The following is a 23,160-nucleotide window of genomic DNA, read 5'->3' on the forward strand; positions in this document are numbered from 1 at the left end:
ATAAATCACTAGTCAATCATTTTAATTTACTTGATAATTAAACAATTAACTATCAACAATCAACTGCGCTGTTTACCGTAACATTGTAAACTAAAAATAAATAAAATTATTTGTTTGTTTTGTTTCAATTGTATAAAATAATTTCATTCAATTAATTATTTTTTTTTTTTTTTTTTTATGTTGCAGGTGAGTATCGAGACCACTCATCCACTCTAAATGGAGCTAATCATAGAGTACTTATAAGTATGTAATAAATCATTTATTTGTGATAAGAGTTACTTACTTAAATCAGTCATTCACTTTAAAACATTAAATAATATTAATTCAATAATTAATGCAAAGTACTTCTGATTAAAATTTTTTTAAATTCAAGGCTTAAGCTTATCCTATTGATTATATTAACAATTTAATTACTTTAATCAGTTAATATTACATAGAAAGTAAATTTGAATTTAGTTAGTTAGGGTACGTGCATGAAAATTTGATGAGCAAATTGCAGCTCTGCAAGCGATGTGATTTTAAATTTTCCTGTCGATAACGACCAAATTGTATGATGCGTACTAAGTATCGATCCAATTAAAGAATATATATATATATATATATATATATATATATATATATATATATATATATATATATATATATATATAGAAAAATTTAACATTTTATCCTGAAGACTCTTCAATTATTAATTATTATTAAATTATTACAGTTGATATAAAAATTCTAGACTTTACAATTACAGCGTGAAACGTTAAAATACTTTGCCGTTAATTTTTAATCGGTTTAAAATTTAACAGAGGTTGTTGAGTCAAGGTAAATTTTACTAACTATTGATGTTTACATTCGAACTTTATATTTTAGTAAGAATTTAAAATGTTGACAGTTTGTTTTGGTTTGTAGAAAATCAATGTTATTTTAATTTTGTTTTATCAACGTTTTAATTTTAGACAAGGTATCTTGTCTATTGGTCGTCAGTCGTTATCATTATCGCTAAATTATCATTAATGTTTTTTAGAGTCGTAACAATTAGAATTTAATAGATAACTATTATCAATTAATGCCTGTTATCGATAATTAGTTGATATTATATCATTATTTATCTCCATAAATTCTCGGTTATTTTATTAGAATTTTTAATTTTCTATTAAATTTTTTTTAAGACGCGCTGATGAGAAAAATTAATTTAATTCAAGTTGAAAAATTTTTGAATCAGAAAAATCATTTTGAAAAAATTATTTATTAATTAAAATTGTTGAATTAAGAAATTTTTTTGATTTTAGCAAATTTGACGGTTCAAAAAGTTTTCAGCTTAATTAAAAAAAAAAATTCTTTAAAATTATTTTCTTAACTCAAAATTTCTGCATTTAAATTCTACTTTAAGTTAATTTTTTTTTAATGTGCTTTTTCTTAAATCTTCAACTTTAAAAATAAAAAACAAATATAATTTTTTTTAAAAAAAAAGTATTTTGATATTTTGAAAAAATCGTCATACGATCCTTGAAATTACGGATTTTTTCAAATAAAATTTTACGATGTTTTATGAAGTTTCTTCTTTCGTTGATGTGATAAAAACCCTCAATATCTTATAACTCGAACCTTTTTAGGACTTCCAATAAAACAACAGTTCAAAAATACGATTCTGCTGATCTCATAAATTGAGAATACCGGTAGGCAGAAAAATGGCTTAAGTTGATAAGGAACGCCTAGGGCTAGTTTTTATTACAGTTAAAATAGGTCTACATCTGGACTGAAAATTCTCTTCTCTTTTCTTCGACAAATTAAAATTAAATTCACAGTGAATAAAACTGACAAACTTTCTTATTCGTGATAATAATATAATTTCAACATATCCATAAATATTTAACAGTAATTATGAAATCCCTAAAAAATAACAAATTGATATAATATTTTACTTTTATAAAAATCATTTTTACCCTCAATTACACAAAATTTATTGAACAGAACAACGAGAAGAAGAACTTTAATTTATATAGATTGCCTTGAACGTAATATGAAAAACAAAATAATATATTTTATGAGATAAATATAAGTACCAATAAGGAATTTAATGTTTTAATTAAAAAATTCTTTACTCTGCGATACAAAAAGCAGAATCTTTATATTATATCAGATAACATTTTATCATTTTCCATTGACTAATCTCGAACGCTTTGTGTCTTCTTTGATTGGAAATGATTCACGTTGGCACATTCAATACGTGCGATATAGCTGATATTACTTCGATGTCGATCGCTCTCACCGTCGACGTTCAAGAGAGTGGAGATCCATCGCTATATTAGGAGCGAGCACGTTCTCGTCCATATTCAGGCATACCATTTTTTTCGTCGTGATACTTTTTCCCTCATTTTCAGCTTCGTAACATATTTATATTTATATTTATATAACACACTCACCTTATATGAAATATAATATAATCTATAATATCTTATTTAGGGACATAAAGTACTACACCAAAATTTTAGCAATAAATATTATTTGCCCGTCGTCCAAAAACGGTGATAAAAAACAGTGACCACTGCTTCGAGGTATATTTCGACATGCTCGATATTATTCTGTACTTTTTGTGGCTTCCTTCGAGGCTTTGCCAGTAAATATTACCGTTTTCCCTCTTTCATCATTGCTTGTAGCTATTATTTTGATAAAAAAAAATTCTTGGATTTTATCTTGAGTATTTTTCTTACTGAAATATTTTATTAAAAATTTCTTAGTTCAAAAATTTTTCTGTTTGATTAAAAATGATCAAACTCTTCAAAATAATGATTTTGGTTCAAAAATTTTTCCCTCGAATCAATACAAAAACTATTCTAACTGATAAAAATTTCAATTTCAATTTTATTACTTAATGAAACATCCCCTTGGAAATATTTTGTTCTTGTTCGTACTTTCTGCAGAATAAACAAAAAAGTTTCCCCTCTAAATAGACATATTAACATGGGTATGGGCAAGCAAGTTACATAAGGATAGCAAGCATAAGTTTTCAAGAATCTACTCCAGATCTCGAGAGTCACCAGACGAAATACACTTATTCTCACAATAAAACCACATATAATGCAATAATACAGAGTAGTAGAGTTTGAGAAGGATGGCGTCGTTGAAAAATTTCATTGCCGAATTGCCGAGTTTGTCTCGCCGTGTTTTTACTTGGCACTTGGAAAGGAACCAACCTTACATATTTCTATCTGTCAAGTTCGATCCCAGCAGTGGTTCGGTTATGAAAAAGTAATAAAATAAACTAAAATAAGCTGTAACTACCGTTCGAGCCAATATCTGATCATCCATTTTGCGTAATACCCTTTACTTGTTTACATTCTTTCCCATTACTCGTGTATCATCTCCAATTACTTAAAATATTTCCAAAAATTTTATTTCACAACTAATGGGTTATAAATTTGAATATTAAAAAAATTTTTTAAACGTCAGGCCGCGGAAAATTAGAGCAAAGTGAAATTAGAGCAGTTTTAATATCTTTTTTTAATAGAGAGCTTCCGAGTACCCCGGAGGAGCGAATTAAAAAACGTCCAATTCGGTGGTACATTTATACTAAAGGGCCGACGGTGAAATACTGGTCGACGTGAGGACAATGGAGGGATTAGATCGGCAGCTCACATTCACGAGCTGATTTTAGTTGGTATGAATTTATCTTTACAAAATATAGAATTTAACGTGACACATTAAATCCGGATATGACTGCTTCATACCTTATCCATCTATCGGACTGTCACTAATTTACTATTATGCAGAGTACTAGTACCAGACGCTGCTGTGTAGACGGCGCTCGACGCTCCGCGGTATTATGGCCGGCTTTAGGTTAAAAGCGACTTCAATTCATACAAACTCAAGCTGGATAATTGACAAGCTGAGGCTTTAACTGTCGTTATCATTTCCGAACCAGTCCCTAAAGTTGTACGACCGTTGCTAATTCTCCTCTGAAAGACCTCATTAAAAAATTTTAATTAACAGACAGATTAACAGCTCACGCTTCAAACGCTCAAGGCTGACGAAGTTTGAGAAAAAAAAACTATCAACAAATTTTATCAACTTGGGATTTTTTTTTTTTTTTTTTTTTCGGACTTGTAATTTATAATTTATTTTTTTAAGAGTAAATTAAGTAAGACGTTATTGTTATATCATTATATTAAAACTTGAGATGTAATGAATAATGGAAGTGTCGAACACGGTTCTCGTGATAGAAAAAGCAACTCCTTGACATAAATTCTTGAATAGATAAAAGCTTTGTTGGGTTAAGTTAAGGAAAAATAAAGTTACGAGAGTTTTTTCCATGACCTGAAAGTACAAACCCTTTATCTGATATTAATTGTTTTTAAAATTACAACTTATGATTAAAATTGTTCAAATATTTTATCAGTTAATTGAGTGATTGCACCCGGTTAATATTTTATTAAATTTCACTTAATTTTAGATAGATTAATAATTAATAATCAAATATTGTATCTTGTTTATTTGAATCACGGATTTATCTGGGCATGTAATTTATTATTAACATGGAAGTTTATTTTTAAAAGCTCATCATCCCTCGATATTTCCACCGAGCTTGCGCAGATGTGGGATATCACCCGTAATCCGATGATAAAATTCCCACTTTTAAAAATTATTTATATTAATTAAAGTTAATTTTATTTAAAAAGTTAAAATTTGGTTCTTCTCTTAGTCTGTCTTTATAAGTGACAGAAATGAATATGAATAATTATTATAATTAAAACATAAATTTCAGAAGGAAGAACTGCAATGAATAGAAGAAGCGAATCGCGATGAAATTCAAAGTTTTTAAAAAAACAAGTAAAAGCGGGTGGGAATTCCATTAAACTCTTGATGGAATGACGTTGTTTGAGAAACTCAGCGATACATTACATGAATATCCATAGAATGATTATAGTTATAGTTTGTAGACGAGATTCTAGACACTTGTACTCTTATTCTGGTATTCTTTGTCTGTCTGCTGGTATTATATTGTTATATACATATTGTGAACTGTGTACTGGTGTGTGTCTCTGTATTATATGCCACAGTATGTACTACTAATAGTGCAGTCGCCATGATGATGTAAAGTACAATGCTCGAGTGACAAGAGAACACGCGATGCAACTGTCGGAAGTTAAATGCAGTTAAAAGAAGCTATAATAACGGATATTAGGTTTACGATACAATTCTCTAAAAAATCCTGGTATTAAATCCTGCGATGAAAATTTTTTTTAAACTTGCTACACCTCGAGAAAAAAAAATTGTTTCAAGAGAAAAATTCTTGAACCAAAAAAAAAAATTATTTTGAATTTGTAAACAAAATTTTTTTCAGGTAAACTCTGCAAAGTTACTAAAGTTTTTTTTTTCAATGTAGTATTTTTTATTATTTTTACTTTGGACGTATAATATCCTTGATAACTTGAATTTTCAATAGAACTAATAAAATTAATTCAAAGTAAAAAACATCCTTGGCATTTAATAATAATTCAATCTGGATAGTTTTTGGTAAAAAATAATAAAAAAGCAGTGAAAGCCTGGAGGAAAAGTTTGAATCGATTCTGTGGAATAGAAAGTGTTTGAGGACACGACCTGGACTAAAAACTCGAGTCCTTGCTCTCTCTCGAGTAAAATATCCCGGAAAATAGGAAAATAGAGCCCGTGATTTTTATGCCTGATAACGTATCAGCAAACGCGAGTTTTGGGAAAATGAAAAAATAAAAAAGCAGCGCTTTTATCTGTCGTGTGCCGCGAGGACTAAATATTATAAAAATATATTATTGGGTCAGGAGTTTTAATGTTTTTTCCAAGGTCATAGGTTTTATTTTATTTCCACTTCAAGAGGAAAAGCTCGATGGGATTAAGCGGGCCATCAATATTATATTGCGCCCACGTGACCGGTGTCCATCTTGGGAGCTTTGTCTTCTAGCAGTAACTCCTACGCGGTTTCTGTCTTATATACGACCGAGACAGGATGAGATAGGATGCGGGTCAGAACTTAGATTACGGGAAATTGCGGACAGTCACCCGCGTGGAAAAGATCTGGATCTGGAAGGGGAACGAGGTCCGCAGAGGGAAAATAAATGGGTGAATAGAAATAAAAGGAAGGTTTTGAGTACTTTTTACGCTTTTGAGTGTTTCGACTTTTGTGTCGAACTTCAGGACTAATCCGGAAAATAAGTTGAGGGTATAAAGGATAGGATGTGCTATGGCGACGCAACTGATCGATGCAACAGCGCCATTGCGAACATGTTGGGAGAAGAGAGAGAGGAAAGAGCTTGCGAAAATGGCGGGTCGCCGTGTACTAACCCTCATGCGTACCTTGATCTGTCATTTATTTTTATAATACACAGTAAATAAATTAAATCTTAATCAGAAAAACATTTTTACGAGACATTAATTTTTTTAAGTCTCAAAAAATCTTAATTTGACAAAAAAAAATATTTTATAAAGAAGTTAAAAATTTTTTTATTTAAAAATAATTATTAGAAATATTATTTAAATTATTTTTAACATAAAAAAAATTTTTTTCAGTAAATTAGAAATTTTTAATAGTCAATTTTAAAATAAATTATTATTTGAGTATATAAAAATTTTTTTTTTGCTTAAAAGAAAAATTGCGGCAAGCGAATAAATTTTTTATAACTAAAAAAAATATTAAAGTCAATAAAAAATTTATGTCTGAAGCCAGATAATTTTTCAGGCATTTAAGGATTGAGATAAGAGGAGAATTATTATGAAAGATATAGAAATAAAATCACAGAGTTGAGGTTTTAGCTCTATATAAAAAAAAAAAAAAAATTGTTCCTTAAGAAAGAAAAGAAAAGAGTGTGTGTACTCATGTACACGCGTTAGAAGTTATACTTCTTTGGCGTATAGAAAAAAAAATAACTAAAATTCAGTGGTGATTAACGATAAATATTATACTAAAATTAATTAAAAAGATTACATTTAAATGAAAAACGTTTTATTTACGTGAAAATATGACTACATTAAATATATTACTTAAACAGAAATTGAAATTTAACGATATAGTACTATTAGTTTCAGAGAAACCTGCAAAAGATAATAGGTAGATAGATATGAATTCGTACAGAAAATTAATTATAATGTTTTTTATAAGTTGATTTAAATTTTAAATTTATTTATTAAAATTCATTTAAGTTTATTTATTAGAATTTATTTTCGATTATTTCAACTACTACTTGAATAAATTGAAAATATATGTTTATATAAATATCTCATGTTAAGCTGAGTGCTCGTAATTTTTAGAGTTACTTAATAAAATTTGTTTGTTATAATAAGAATATAAAAAAAATAATTAAAATATCAATAAATCAAATTTAACGAATAGTTAAGATCAAAAATAGTATGAACACTCAGTATTTAGGGTTTATATAAACATGTATAGAAAATAAATTAATTTTTTTTATTTATACTTAAAATTTATTAATGTATCAGAAATAAAACAAAACATAAAAAAATTATTTTTTAAATAATAATAACGTAATAATTTTTTATTAATGATATAAATTAATTATACATACCGACAATCAACCTTAAATTTATAAATGCACTCAAAATAGTTTATTTAAATCAGTTTTATCACTAATATTCAATTTATATATATATATATATATATATATATATATATATATATATATATATATATATATATACATGTATACTAATAAATTATTAGTATATACTATCACCGTCGTGTATAAAATTGATTTAATAAAAACACCAAAATAACGTTTATTTATTCACACTGTTTGATTATACTGTAACGAAACACGTGTTCTAACTTAGGGATGCACGATTCAAAATCGATTCTTACTAGAATCGATCTTTTCCTGTTGTCGATTCGATTATTTAGATCGATTCTTCAGAGTCGGAATCGATCGTCTAAAAATAAAATGGTGACGATGACCGGAAATTTTGAAAGAAAGTATTTTTTAAGTAATTTAAAAACTTGATTCTAAAATTGAGATAAATTTTTTTTAAATATTATAACAAATTAATTGTAGCAGTTAAAATGAGAAAAAATCCCACTTATAGAAATTATTCAAATCAACAAGTGTAATTTTTTAACTCATTTACTATATAAATAAAATACAAATATGGTGAAGTATCTAATAAATTCTGTGTCATTGAAAATTTTTATAATCGTATTAGAAAAAAAAATTTATCGATAGTCCTTCTCAAGAAGATGAAAACGCAATTGAGTTTTGAACCGAGAAAAAAAAATCTGCACCAGTTTTATCATCGATAGCCTTAGAACACCTCACGATTCCTGCAACTTCTGTCCCGTGTGAAAGACTTTTTTCTATTACTAGTCATATTGGAAATGCTATCAGAAATCGATTAAGTGCTGACCATTTACAGCAAATATTGTTCCTTAAATCCCTACCAACAGCGGAATGGTATTTCTAATAAGAAGAACTTAATTTTACTTTCTTTTAATAATTTTATTATTCTTTTTGAAACTAGAAAAAAATATTTATTTTTTTATTAAAATATACATTTAACTAATAATACTTTTTATTTGATTAATATTTAATAGCAGTATTAATATTTAATTAAATCAATTTAATTAATAATTAATTAACTCATTTAAATATTAGAAAGCATTTAGTAAAAAAATTATAATTCACTGTTATTAAGTGCAATAAAATATTATTTTCAATCTAGAAGAAATGTCTATTTTAATAATTGAAAATGCATTAGTATAAGCCATATTAATTTTTAAATTAGTTCATTATAATGATATGGAATTCTTTAAACTTGAAAATTACGCCTTCATTCAAACGATCGATTATCAGTGAATCGATTCTTTCACACTCAATTTTATCAAGGATCAATTCTTTCGATAAAATTTATCGCGATTCTCGAGATCGATTTTTCTTTTGGAATCGTGCATCCCTATTCTAACTTAGAACTTCTAAGTACAAAAATACTAGAATATACAACTTGAACATAGCTATCGACTTTCATGCCACCTAGAACTAATTTCATACTGTTAAATTTGGGAGTCGGTGTGCGCGCGCATCGTAAAAATTCACCCTCATCAATTTTCTCCAACGCGCCAAAAGAAGTATAACTTCAAAAAAATTTGTGACGTATCACCTGCGCCCTTATTTCTTTCCTACTTATAAGATATCTGGCGGAAGAAAAAAATGTTAACTAAAATAAAATGATAAATTCCATGGTTTGAGAATATCACGTACTACCCCTGGTACGTGCGTCGATCTTGGATACACGAGGAGGTACTCCAGGGGTGAGAGCGAGGGAGAGAGAAAGTTCCTCTGGCCGAGAGTGGGAATGTCCTCCCACCCTGTTTATGCTCTCACTGCTGGTAGTCATCCCTCTCTCGAGACATTCGCGCACGTCCTCTTTAACGTTCTCGCGATTTTGCCCTTTCAGTTCCAGCAGTTCTCGCCCGGAGACCAACCGGCTTTCTCCTCGACACGTATCTTTATCACATACGTATACATATACACACGTATGTTTATATATCACACATAATACATCTGCCCGGTTGGATCGTGAATTTAAACACCACGAGGACCAAAAATCCTCGTGTCCGAGGCTCCCTTGAACTTTGTCACTTGTACGGTGAAAAATATTTATTTAAATATTTATAAGTGGTAACGGATCGTTATCCTTTGACCTTTTTCATAATACATCGCTGGGATTAATTTTTTTTTATTTTATTCCGTCCCATGCTTTTTTATTTTATTTTCACTTTTAAATATTCTGAAAATTCTAAATCCTTCAGTTTTCAAAGATCTTTTCCTTCAATGGCTTTTCTTACCATAGAATCCTTTGTATTGAACATGCCTTTAATATTTTTAATGGATTCAACATTTTTCATTACTTTTATGAACAAACTCTTCAATATGTGATTTATTTAATTTATTTTTAAGTGATTTTTATGTAAAAATAAATCTTTTACTTTTTATTGTTTAAAGTGATTTTTCAGTGAAAAAAATTATTTTATTTTTACTTGTAAAAAAATAAATGTAAATTTTCAAGTAAAATATTTATTTTTTCTCAACATTAAATCAAATGATTTGTTAAGTGATTATTAAAAAAAAATAATAATTGTTCCTAAATTTAAATAAATTTTTTTTACGTAAAATAAAAATCATTTTACCAATAATAAATAAAAATTTATTAACTCACAACCAAACTTATCACTTTAAGTTACTAAAAATGATCCAATTTAAAGTTTCTTCAAAGTAATTGTCTATCAATTTAGTAGTGCTCAAACAATTTCTCCTACTCCGAAGCATGCATCTCACTAACCAATTAGCTCTGTAAATATTTAATTACCATAAACATAAACTCGACAGAATAGAACAAACATAAACTTCCTCGAATCTTAATTGCAGAGAAACAAATATTACAAAAATGACCATAATTATCCAAAAGTGATCCCCAGATTTTTTTACATTAGCAATTAGATAATTTACTAGCATATTTTTTAAAGAAACAGAAATAAGACAAAAGTCTGAACAATAGGACCGGCATTCCATACTAAATTCCATTCCAACCCAGTTGCTATCCTCGTCTACAAGTTTCCAAGTTCCCTGGGAACAAAACTAAACCTCACCGGCTTAACGATCACCGTCATTAAATTCTCATCGTCATCGTCATCGCGCCATAAAACCCTATCGTTTAGCATCTGACCTCCACTAATACAAGTTAAGCTAAAGCTACTTTTATTTTTTACTCAACTTCTAATCTTTTATTCCCGAATCTCCATTTACACACATATGCACTATTATTATTATTATTATTATTATTATTATTATTATTATTATTATTATTATTATTTTATCGTCATATACTTGCAGCCTTAGCAATTCGCGTGATTCCATTTCTGAAGACTGTCATAAAACCTGCAGTACGGCATTAAAAAATCTAGCAACAATAAAAATTAACAATTCGCGTGTTTTTATAAATATTATATTTAACGACACGATAAACTGCATTGAAATAGTTCTGCATAAAAATAAATAACTATTAAATTAAAAGAGTATTGAGAAATGGATTTGACTTGAATCCAACTGAACCATCAATTCATCGAATAACTCAAACCATCCGCCACTCCATACTAAGCAAACTTTATAGACAAATTTTGCTCGGCTAAGTCAGATCAATGATAACTATTATCTTTTCTCTTTTATTTTACTTTAGCTGCATTCTCTCTTCATCTATCAACTTATCCATTAACCTATTCCGGAGTAAAGTAGAGGATTTACATCTTTATTCCCATCCTCAACTTATAACTAACTCTTAACCTCTACTCATACATTTCTCACACATTACTTGGAACAGAAAAAAATAACTTCATTTAAGATTCTCTTGTAACGTTATTTTACAATTATATTCAACGAGGGAGTAATCGTATTACAAATTAATCAAATTAGTTCTTACTTCTTACACAAAATTTAAATAATTTTCTCGTTAATATAATTCGATTTTTTAAAATTAAATTTTACATTTTTATATTTCGTCCAGCTTTTATATAACTTGTCCCAAATTTAAATTCCATATATCGCTTCAATAAAATTTTACGTTATAAAACAAATTACGTAATCCACTACCACTTACTAAAAAATTTTCCTCAATCTGTTCTAAAAAATTCAATTAATCTTCCCATCAACAGTATTAAAATTTGTCACCGGAAAATAAAAGATTTTCTTATTTTTAAAATAAAAAGCTTTCAACACAACAGAAAATCAGATATAACATTATTTTTCTCAGCCTGGCTCTTTGCCAAAAATCAAAGGGTTTCATCAAAATGACCTTCACTAAATGTCGGGTGGGCTTCGATTAGTCGATAGTAAACACAACAATCTTCATAGATACCAGACTGACTTTTAGCAAATAATAATTAACATACATTGAGTGAAAAATATAAATTTATTCAGTGATAATACTTTTCATTAACATTACATCAACTCAAATGCAAATCAGGCCGTCACGCTTTTACAATTGCGCGGCTAGACGTGAATCAATCAAACGAGTACAATTAATGCGGAATTATCTCATTGTAGTTGAGTGAGAAAATTATAAAATAAAAATAAAATAGGGTGTTTAATAAAATAAAAATGATGACGGTTGACATTAAATCCAAAGTGGAGCATCGGAAAATTTTTTTGAAAGCCAGAAAATGTGTCGGAGGCAGCGGGGGCGGAGAATTTCGTTCAATTATAATCAGTAATTGTGGAAAAGAAAAATAAAAAAAAAAATAAAGCTGAGAATTGTTGAATTGGACTGGGAATTGTGGACGCATAAGGGTCCTGGGAAGGGCCATGGGGGATGAGACAGAATGTTCTCTGAGCTGTGCAGGGAGACTCTCCGGAAGGCCGCTGTCTGCTACAGTTCTGGTCGGTCAGGAAGTCCCAGCTCATCGCCACCAACGTCACCGCCGTCCTCACCCGCTAAAGAAGCAAAAACTTCTGCCAACGCTGAATTGGCAAATGTCAACCTCAACTCTCCCAATGACCAAGTCGGAGAGTCATCTCTATCGACACCATCATCGGCCAACACACACGTCAGCAGACAACATCTTCACCAAGGAAGCGAGCCATCCACGACTAAGGACGCGCGGGAAGTCCCTAACAAGAGGCCTAGCTACGAATATGTCGAGTAGGTTTTTCATTTTAGCGATAAATTTGTTTTTATCAATTTTTGGTAAAGACAAATTTATCGAAATTTAAATTGAAATTATTGAATAGAAAGCGAGCTGCGATGCCCACGGATTTCAGCAGAAAATCGCGACGCGATCGCCGCAGGTACTACTCGTATCCGGACGATATCCGCGAGTGCAGATCCGTGTCCTGTGACAGAGACAGAGACAGAGACCAAATGTATTATTGCCAAAATCAAAACATTAACTATGAGTACCACCGTCGAGAGTACGGCAGGTACCGTAGGGACTCCTCAGGGTCTTCGACCGATCAAGATGACTCCTCGACCTCGGGAGATGAAGGTAAAATTTTCATGAAAAACGAATAGTGTTGATTTATTTTTTTCACTTGGTCAAATTATTAAAAATTAAATTGTATTGAAATTTATTAATGCATATTTTTTTTTTTTTTAATGGATAATGCTAAAAAATACTTAAATTTTATTAATCAGTCGGAAAAATGAATAGAAGATAAAATTCTGATAAAAAATCTAAAAGTTGTCTCCGCGAATAGAATCGTATTTTCCATTTTCCATAAAATATAAACCTTTTATTCAATAACGACGTAAGTAAGTACGACGTAGGATATGTAGGACAGTTGAAAAAATTAAAAAATAAAAAATAATAGGCAGACTACAGAATTTACTAACCTACTTTTTTTTCGATCACTTGAAATAACTTATAAAAGACTCGGAGGCGTCGATCCGATCGTTTTCCTTCCAATAAAAATAATATGTCTACTTCTCTGAATGTTTCGAGTCAGCGACAATAAATTCTGTAAATCTCAAGGCAGAAACTACAAATATATAACATAAATACATATTTTTTTGTGTGTAACACATAATAACTATTGAAAGATTTGAAAAGACATTTTTTGTACAGAAAAAAGGTTTTTTTAACTAAAAATTATTTAGACCCGTTTTTTTTTTGCAAAAAAATTTTTTGTCTTAATTTAATAGAACTTTATTTTATGAAAAAGAATTTTTTGTTTTTGTCAAAATAAATTCAAGAGTTTTTTATGTTTTTGTAAAGATGTAAGGTGTGCCTATAGATGTTCGTAATTGATCTAGACGCTTGTAAAGGACATGAGAAATTTAGCCAAAGGTTGGTGTTCTACACCACAAATTGCTGACGCTTAATTCCCTCACAAGTGTAACAGAGGCTCCCAAGTGCTCTATGACTTTATGACTTGTTCATATCTTTGCCAAAACCGCACCCGATTTTTAATCTCTTACTCTTTGTTATGTTTTATGAAAATGAAAATGAAAATAAAATAATTTTATGTAAATCTGGGGAGTTAAGTCCAAGCTTTTTCTGTTTGAATAAAAGTTCGGTATTGTTTGCAGGTTAATTTAAAATTTTAATCAAGTCGATAATCCATTTAATATCCGAGCTTTGGTAAAACACTCTTCTTAATTAATCCTCGCTGAATGAAAACCGCAGTTATTTAAATAATATCTTTATTAGTTATTTAAAAAAAAAAAAACCTTCACTTAGTATTGGCGTAGAGGTTGAGAAAAGACAGAAGGGAAAATCCAGACGCTATATTTTTATTATTTATGCGATGAAATTGGTGCTATTTCTTAGAAAGAAATAATCACAAATGTAATAAGATTTTCTTGATAGTTATGTTTGAAGTTTCAACTCGAAATATTATTAATCTATTCGCCAACCGTGAACTTACAGGGCTTAGATTGCAATTCCAACTTAATGAACTTGTACTAGACTTGGATTATTATCATAATAACTTTAGAATTAACCAAGAAAATTTAAACTTACAAAATACCTTCAAGCTTCATATTGCCTTTAATAAAATATTTTAAATGTCAAAGCTCACGAATATAAGCTGAGTTATAAGCTACATCGTTATTTTGAAATTCAATGTTTCGAGTTAGTTTTTTTGTATTCTAAAAAGTTTGAAATGTCATCTGATTTCTAGCTTTAGCTTTAATACTTTGAAATTTGCTGGTTCACTAAACTTGAGTAAATTTAGGTCAAAACAAATTTATTGAGTCTTAGCAATTCTAATGTTTCTATTAAATTCACATAAGTTTGTTGCTTTAAATTTGAAATAAGTAATTGTGATTTTAGCTATTTTATAGCCCAATAAATTTTACAAAACTGTTTTAAAATTTGGTAATTACAATTATACACACAAAAAAAATTTATTTGGATCAAAAAAACTTTGGTTTATTCTAGAAAAAAATTTTTTTGAGTCAATAAAATTTATTCTACAATTATTTTTCTCTTTTTTAAAAATTAAGGATAAAAATTGGTTTGACAAAACGAATTAATTTTTTAACATTAAAAATTAATTATAAAAAATTTAATAATTAAAAATAATGTTTACAATTTTTGTGAAATGAGTAAACTTTTTCCATAAAATATTCCTGATGATAAAAACATTAATAGTTAAAACGACAATTTATCATTTTAATGCAAAACAATATTATTAATATCCCTTGAGAAAATATAAAAAAGTTTAGAAAGGACTCCAGAGTCCTCAAGTAATTTAAAAAGGGATTGAAGTTGTCAGTGATTAAATTCCAGGTGTCTAAGATAGAAACTGGCATTGTCACAAGAAGAACCGACGACAAGACCCATCAGTTAGAACAGAACAATCCGAGACATAGAGAGTGAAGTGAGAAGCGAATAGAAGGACACTCTTAGGAAATATTTTCTCTTCAAAGTCCATTAAAGTAGTTGATAGGTGGAGTTGATAAAAAGTTACCCTGTCATTAGCAAACTGCATTAGACCTAACAAACTTTCCAGAAAATTAATTGGAAATGAGTAAAGCGAGCCCAGTTAAATTGGTAATTAACTCTTTATTTAGTGCTTTTTAGATATTCGCCAACAGATAGCGCCGGTCGTTGTGTTACACAATATCTAGTTCGACCTGAAATCCGAGTCGAATGCACGACACAGAAGAACGCACTCGAGCACCAATAGAGTTAGGCAGAAGTTTCATCAAGTATGTGCTAGGGTTGTGTACTATATACTCAACAAAAGGGTTGCGAAGAGAGTGGTTGGCAAATATGAGGGAACATTTACTATTATATTGCATACACTATTACTATTATCTGTAGAGTTCACAGAGAAGATATCTGGCGAAGCACTGAGGGGTTAAGCAGAGACACAAAACCTAGGTGATGGTATAGAAGCGAAAGCAAATCTAATTTGCTCTTCTGACTTATAGAGGCTCTAAGAGAAATCTTCTTCTTCCTCTTTACTTGTTTTTATTTCTTATACCCAATATCATGTATTACATACAATATACTTTTTTCTTTCATGAAATTCTTTTGATAGAAATATATACTCAATCAACGTTTCTATTTTTTATATTAAATAAAAATTTATTTTTATCTTGCTTTTGATGAAGGCCATTTTCATTTTTATTGACAATTTAGAAAAAATTATATTTTTTTTTTTAAAAGAAATTTAAGCGATATTTTTTTTTTTATGAAAAAAAAAAAGGAAAATTTAATTTTTTATTTTAGCCAGATGTCATTTTTTACATTTTGAATTTATTAAAAGTTTGAGCGGAATTTTAGAGAAACTAATGATGTTAGAATTTAAATGATAATAGTTGCTTCCTTTATATGTAAAATATTTAAAAATTGCGACTGTTTTAAACGCAGAAATTTCAATATTTTCAAAAGTACTAGAGGATTGTATAAAGCTTTTATTTAATTCAGTAGAATGGCATTATTCAAATGCAAAATGAAAATAGAGTACGGATCTAAAAACAAAAAGGACGAAAAAAATCTCTGAAGTCTTCTTCATTTCACTGTAAATGTCAATCGGACTTTCCGCTAGTGAAGCAGAAAAGCTTGTGCTCAAGTGCATTCAATCGGCTTGAGAATAAATCAATTGCAACTTGAAATTTACCCAAAAAAAAAAAAAAAAAAAAAAAAATAATTATCTTTAGAAATAAAAATTTATAAATTTAATTGAATTAAAAAAAATTTTCAGCAGCAAAAAAACATTTTTTTCTGCACTCTAAACTTTAGAATTATAGACTCTAGTAATGTTTTTCCTATTGTTATTGTTAAAATTTATTATTTCTGAAGTGATCTTTGAAAGTCTTTGTTGCCTGAAGCAAGTTTGTCTCGGTATTGTGGTGAATGAATTTTCTCAGTGCTGTGCTGTTTTCTCACGAACATTTTGAATCGATTATATTACAAAACAGAATAACCCTCCGGCGACTATTGGATTCCGGATTGTAGAAGATATTTTGTATTTTTACCTTTATTTTTCAGTTATTCTATTTCGAGAAAAATCATTTTTTTTTTATTTTCCATCGTTGTACATGACTACAATGCATAAAAGTGTTAAAGCATATGCATGCAAACGTTTTGATAATTCAGATCGTTAACTCAGAGTCGGATCAAGCTTATCGGATTTATAGAGATTAAGTCTTTAACAATGGAAAAGAGACAATAAGTTTCAGACTATTGTTCAAGTTATTTCATTCTGCTTTAATACTTTTAATCGTTTCAAAAAACATTTATCTTTAGAAAGAACCGAAAGTTCTAATTAATGATACTACTAATACCAACGAAAGTTAATTTTTAATTTTTTTCATTCAATTTTATCGACTTTTTCATTAAAAAAAAAAAAAAAATCAATTTTTTTACGAATTTTTAAAAATATTTATTGCTGCAAAAAATTTTAAAATGAACGAAAAATAACATTCAACATATAAAGATGTTATCTTGAATGAAAATCATCGATCTCTGGGTCAAAGGTCGCGGTCAAAAATCCAAATCCAAACGTTTATTCAAAAAAAAATTTTTTTATGGTCTATTTTTTTAACTATTCACTGAAAATGTCTATCAAAATTGTTCGATTCAGTTGAACAAGCCCTAAAAATCATAAATAAAATTTTTAAAGCCCTTACAAAGCTTTTTAGGGCAAACATAATAGAGCTTTAAATTTACCAAAATTACAAACGTTTTTTCTGCAAACAAAGCTTTAAAAATATTCATAACTTTTATTTAAATCATAAAATCTATGAAAAAAAAAAATTTAGTTACACAATGCTAATAAAAGCATGAAAAAAAATTTCAGCAACCCTCTGATTTTTTATTAAATTTAATAGCATGCTTTTTATCGATTGTTACGTAAATATTAACTCAAAAATTTGAAGTAAAACCGATATAAATTCAGTGAGATGGAGTTTTTATCGGCACCGGATAATAACAAACTACTGAGTGTAATTCCATCAGTGTCTTGTTGATAAGTAGCTCACATTCTTGAGCGTAGAAGGTGAACGTGAAAGCGCTTAAAGATTATCATATAACGCGATTGCGTAATCAATTTACATTTACATTCAACTGCTTCAATTGGATCTGTTTCATTCCTCGCATTTTCTATTTCACTTGTTAGACTTTTCCAGGTGCTCGTGCTGGTACTAGTGATATTTTATTTTGAATAAAAGTGCTTACGCATTCATTTATTTTATAATTGTAATTAAAATTATAATTATAGCTTGTTCGAATTTCTCTCTTTAATTAATTGAGAATTCACGGCGTTAAAAAAATTTCTAACTAAATTCGGAATGAAAAGTTTCCATGGCACAGTAACATTTACTCGATATTTGGTTTTATTAAAAAAGTTTCATTTGACACAATAGCGAGTGTAAAAAATTAATGCCTGCAGCAGACTATTTATACAAAATATTAAATATTAAATATTAAATATTAAATTAGAGAGTAAAGAGTCCAATGAAAAGGGAACAAGATGGATTATGAGATGACATGATTAATTAGATAAAAAATGATGAGGTAGCTACGAGACTGTGAATGCTCTATCACGAGTCTGTGGGATTTAGTGTTCAAGTGAATAGTTGTTGTACTGTTGTATAGTTGGGTATATCGGTTTTGTGTGCCATATACCCCAGAACCCACCCTTGGGATCCTGAATTCCAGGATACCTCTAGTGAATTTGTGGCCTCGCATGAATTATGACGCAATAGAATTTCATTACTTGTCTTTCTCGAACTAAAACTAGACTGTAATCTGTTGGTGTACCAGCTTTTCCTCAACGTCCACTTCAAAGCTTTGTTTTATTCTCCGATACAACTCGGAGAGTGTTACAGCCCTTTAATCTCTCTTAATATTCAAAGGATACATAATAATAATAATAATAACAATTATTATTATTATTAAATAAAAAAAATAAATAAATAAAATAATCTTTTATGTCTACGGAACTGGCAATCATCCAATCGAATATTTTTTTTAATTTAAATAAATGGATTTTGAATTTTCATTGGACACATTTCCAATTATTTTGATCAATCTCTTGGATAAACATTAAAAAAAAGCTTTTATTTATTTTTCAATATTCATTTTTCAAACATCCATCACTCGTATTTTAAATTCGAATAAATATTAAAATAATACATTTGATATTTTATTTTCAATATGATAAGATGTGTTCACGTGTTAGAAATATCTCAAGTGTGTAAATTTGACTTAGCCTAGACTCAACTCTTAAGGCATCTCTGACATATATCAAAGTTTATAATACATAACGTTGCCAAAACAGGAATAGTTAACGTCAAAGTTGATCTCGTCTGATATCTAACATACCCTCGGTTAAACCTCAAGAACTCCTTCGCGCGGAAGGGGAATTAATTAATGTCCAAACAAGTATTACCATTAATTATCCATTCAAATTTGTTGAATACTCAATTTAGTGTAAATTAAACTTTATGTCTAGTTTGATCATTTTGACATTATTCCGAGATCTATGCAAGGATCTGGATGAGAATTTCAAGCTATTTTGGGATTGTAATGGTCATTAATTAATATTCATTAACTAAATAATTTTTTTTTTTTAATTTTGTGAACTATCAATAAATTCAATAATTTTTGTAATCTTTAAAAAGTTACAAAAAATTTCAAAAATAAAAAATTCAATCAAAAACTTATCATTAAAAGTGATATTTTGATTTTTCACAAAAGATTTATTGTTAAATAAAAAACAATGAAAACTTAAAGCATATAAAAATACAGTAGAGTATACAGTGAATGAAAAAAGTCTTTGAAAGAATTAAGTAGATGAAAAATATTAAAAAACTTGACATTTTAGTAAAAACACTTTTGTCCGTCATTCTAAAGAATAAAAAAGAGTTTCCATCGTGAGCTGGAGTACCTGAGTAATTAACGATGTTTAAAAAACCAAGTGCCAAGGATCATAACGATGACGAAAAATGTATTATTATTATTATTATTAAAAAAAAAAACTTCTTTCTCGACCTTTTAATAATAATAGTGGGAGGTGGGAGGCGGGCAGAAAACAGCTTTATCGTGCTACACGCTTACGTCTCATTATCCTTAAGACCGTTTTATTATTTTATTTCTGCTAGTAGAAACGGTTGCTTGCAATAATATATTATATATTATATGTGAAATACAATATGCTGGTGCTTGCGCTATATACTGGGATGTATATAAGCTACACAGTTTTTTTTATTTAACAGGAACAACCAAAGAACAGAAAAAAAAATAGAGAAGTTGTGTAATTGCTCAAAAACTTTGTTTTCCACAAATGGAAAGAACTTGCGGAATTTAAGATGACGGATAACAGCTCTAACTAAATAAAAGTATCAAATTAAATAAAAAATCAAAATTTTCCTTTTGTTTTAATCTGACACTCATTTGATATCGACAAGAGAAATATGCAGACGCGACACACAAAGTTAAACGAAGCCATAAAGTTGATGTTTATTTTACTGTTTTACTGTTATTACGCGTCGTTAAACTCAGATGAGATTAACAATTGTTTTAAATCGGAGCTTCGGATTTTCCACTGTGACATTTTGTACTTTTTACTGGAAATTTATTCAAGAAGGACGACATCTTCTTTTTATTTTATGTTCTACATTAGTTCTTCTGTTCTTTTCTCCCTAACTTGTGTTTCAACGATTGGTGGCCAAATCCATCGCGACAATTCGTCACGTACGGGAAATTGCTCGGTAAATACACTGGCACTGCCCCTTGTGTAGACGTAGGACCATAGTTTACACGCAATAATACGATTATACGGATGTTCAGTGTAAACAAATGGATTTTCAATTTATTTTAGTGCGTTAATCGATGTGATCATAAAGGTACAACGATTGTTCGAGTTTTGATAAATTAAAAGCGGAAATTGTTTTCTATTTCCATAAATTACACTCTTAATTATCGGTAAATACCTCAATACATATATTCAAAATAATTATTACAATTATTTTCATTACTATCATCATTAAATACTAAAAATTATTAAATTAAAATCCTTAATATTCAAACGGTCCGTGAAAAAATTTTTTAACACATAGTTTGACATGAAAATTGGTTATATTAAGCTATATATGGTCACATTAAGTCATATCTCGCTTAATATACCCATATGAAGCCTTAAATAATCATATATATTTATGGGTAATTTTTTAACTAAAGATAGTGTTGAAAATATCCAATAGGTGGCGCATAGTCGCTGAATTGTCTCCTTACAAGAGAGTTTAATTTGAAAGTATTAATTTCTAAAATAAAAATAAATTTTTTGACTCTTCTGGAGAGTTTATCTGTAATTGGTTTTGAGTTTAATTAACTATTAAACCAATTTTTTTTTAATTTGACGTATATATTTCTAAAAAAAAAAAAAAAAAAATTTACAAAAAAAAACCTGACATGATCATAAATGAAAATAGGTTATATAAGGCAATGCCTGAAAAATTTTTCACGGAAGATAAAAATAACCCTCCAACCCTTATATTACATCAAAGAAACTTCTAAACAGTTGAACAAAAATTTCCAAATAACTTCAAAAGAAAAATTTAAAACTTCTTCAATAAAAATTTTATTCCACAAAGAATAGTCATAAATTTAATTTAAATAAATATTCTTATTACCAAAAGGCTTAAAAGTATAAAATATATTCATAACAGCGTAAAAACGACATTAATAATCGTGACTTAATTTAGTCGCTTCATCTCAGTATAACTAATATCTTCCGCAATATATACTATACATATATGTGAGGGTATAGATATAGGTATATATCGTGCTAACTTGCTTCTGTGAAATTACTTACCCTCCAAGGCACCTGTATGGATATGCATGCACAATCTTCTCGTTCTTACTCGCTCCAACTCCTCTGCAGCACTCTCTTACTTGCCTATATATAGACAGATATGTACATATATACATATGTACCAGGTTGCTGGATTAAATGCAAGCATGCGAATACTCTCCCGATAAACCGAACATGTCTAGATGTCTCAAGCTCAAACCTACCCTCTTTCTTATTTCTTATTTCTTTTTTCCAAGATCTAGAACTAGCATTCGTTTTTATTTCCACCCTCTTAATATTGAGACTTACATATGCTCGGGCTGGGGTCTTTCACATGCACATAACAGGAATAAATAGCACTGACTCACGATACCGAGCAAAACTTCGGCTCGATGGATTTTTAATCTCTATTTGACATTTATTCACCGAAATTTTGAGCAGCTCATTCAGAATTTAATTTCAAGTTTGCTTCGTATTTCATTTTATTTTATTTCAATCAAACTTTATTAATTTGAAAAATCAATCGCGATCCAAATTTATTAAACAAAACCTTTTTTTAATTATTAGAAGTATTTTAAAGCTCCGATCATCAGCCTCAAATAAAATAAAGTTTTTTTTATAAATTAAAAAAATGAATTTATTAAATTTTAATGATTTTAAATTAATTATTAATTCATTTTATAAATTATCAATCAGATCTCTGTCTCGATAAAAATTTTCATCGATTATTAATTATTAAATTTAAAATAATTTTTTATACAAATAAAATAAATAAAAGGGTCAATTTATTTAGGGAAATTTATTATATTAGAGGTAAATTTCCAGTTCACATCAATGATTTAGTTAAATAATTATCGCTGTCGATTCGGGTCAAATATTCTCCCTTGATTTAGAGATATATTCAGCTGCTTCATTTAAAAACACATAAACATTTATCAATGTGTTTTTTACTTGACAATAAATTATCATTTAATGTATTGACAATAATTCCAAAATTATTGCAAGCCTACCGTCCTTTTGCTCCAAGAATTATTATTTCATAATTTCAGCAAAATTTCATAGACAGAGTTTCAAATAACGAGAATGTCATGTGCCAGATCGCGATAAACGTCATGTACCAAATGATGTTCTCGATCGCTTGTTGACGTGATCACGATTATGTTAAAGATATTATGGGCCATTTAGCTCCGATTCGCATCATCATCCACCATCGAGTATCCAGCATCTCGAGATTCACCGATCAATGCTGGATGGCGTAGCCTCAATATATTGATCCATTACCGTCCTCCCATTCGCATCATCGGCAATAGAACCAGTGTATGTACATATACCACACATTCAATAGAAGGTTACGGGCAATTGTCCAGCCGACACTTTCAGCTTTATCGCT

At 28.9% G+C, this 23,160-nt stretch overlaps 1 protein-coding gene across 34 annotated transcripts in view; it reads left to right on the forward strand.

Annotated features, from left to right (window-relative positions):
* Positions 1 to 23,160, forward strand: part of LOC141527399 (uncharacterized) — a 111,519-nt gene that overhangs the window by 69,028 nt on the left and 19,331 nt on the right. For 10 of the 34 annotated variants that reach the window (XM_074242855.1, XM_074242856.1, XM_074242859.1 and 7 more), the window contains one exon: positions 187 to 243. The exons of 18 other annotated variants lie outside the window; for them this stretch is intronic. In XM_074242855.1, coding sequence (XP_074098956.1) covers positions 187 to 243 — 57 coding nt within the window. Of the gene's footprint in view, positions 1 to 186; positions 244 to 11,848; positions 12,664 to 12,752; positions 13,007 to 23,160 lie in introns of those variants that run through there. 6 more of the 34 variants (XM_074242841.1, XM_074242838.1, XM_074242839.1 and 3 more) reach the window with 6 other exon arrangements.

Source organism: Cotesia typhae, unplaced genomic scaffold (genome assembly GCF_013202065.1).
Source record: "Cotesia typhae breed Kobodo isofemale line unplaced genomic scaffold, CoteBio_Ctyphae contig_4, whole genome shotgun sequence".
Lineage (NCBI taxonomy): Eukaryota > Metazoa > Arthropoda > Insecta > Hymenoptera > Braconidae > Cotesia > Cotesia typhae.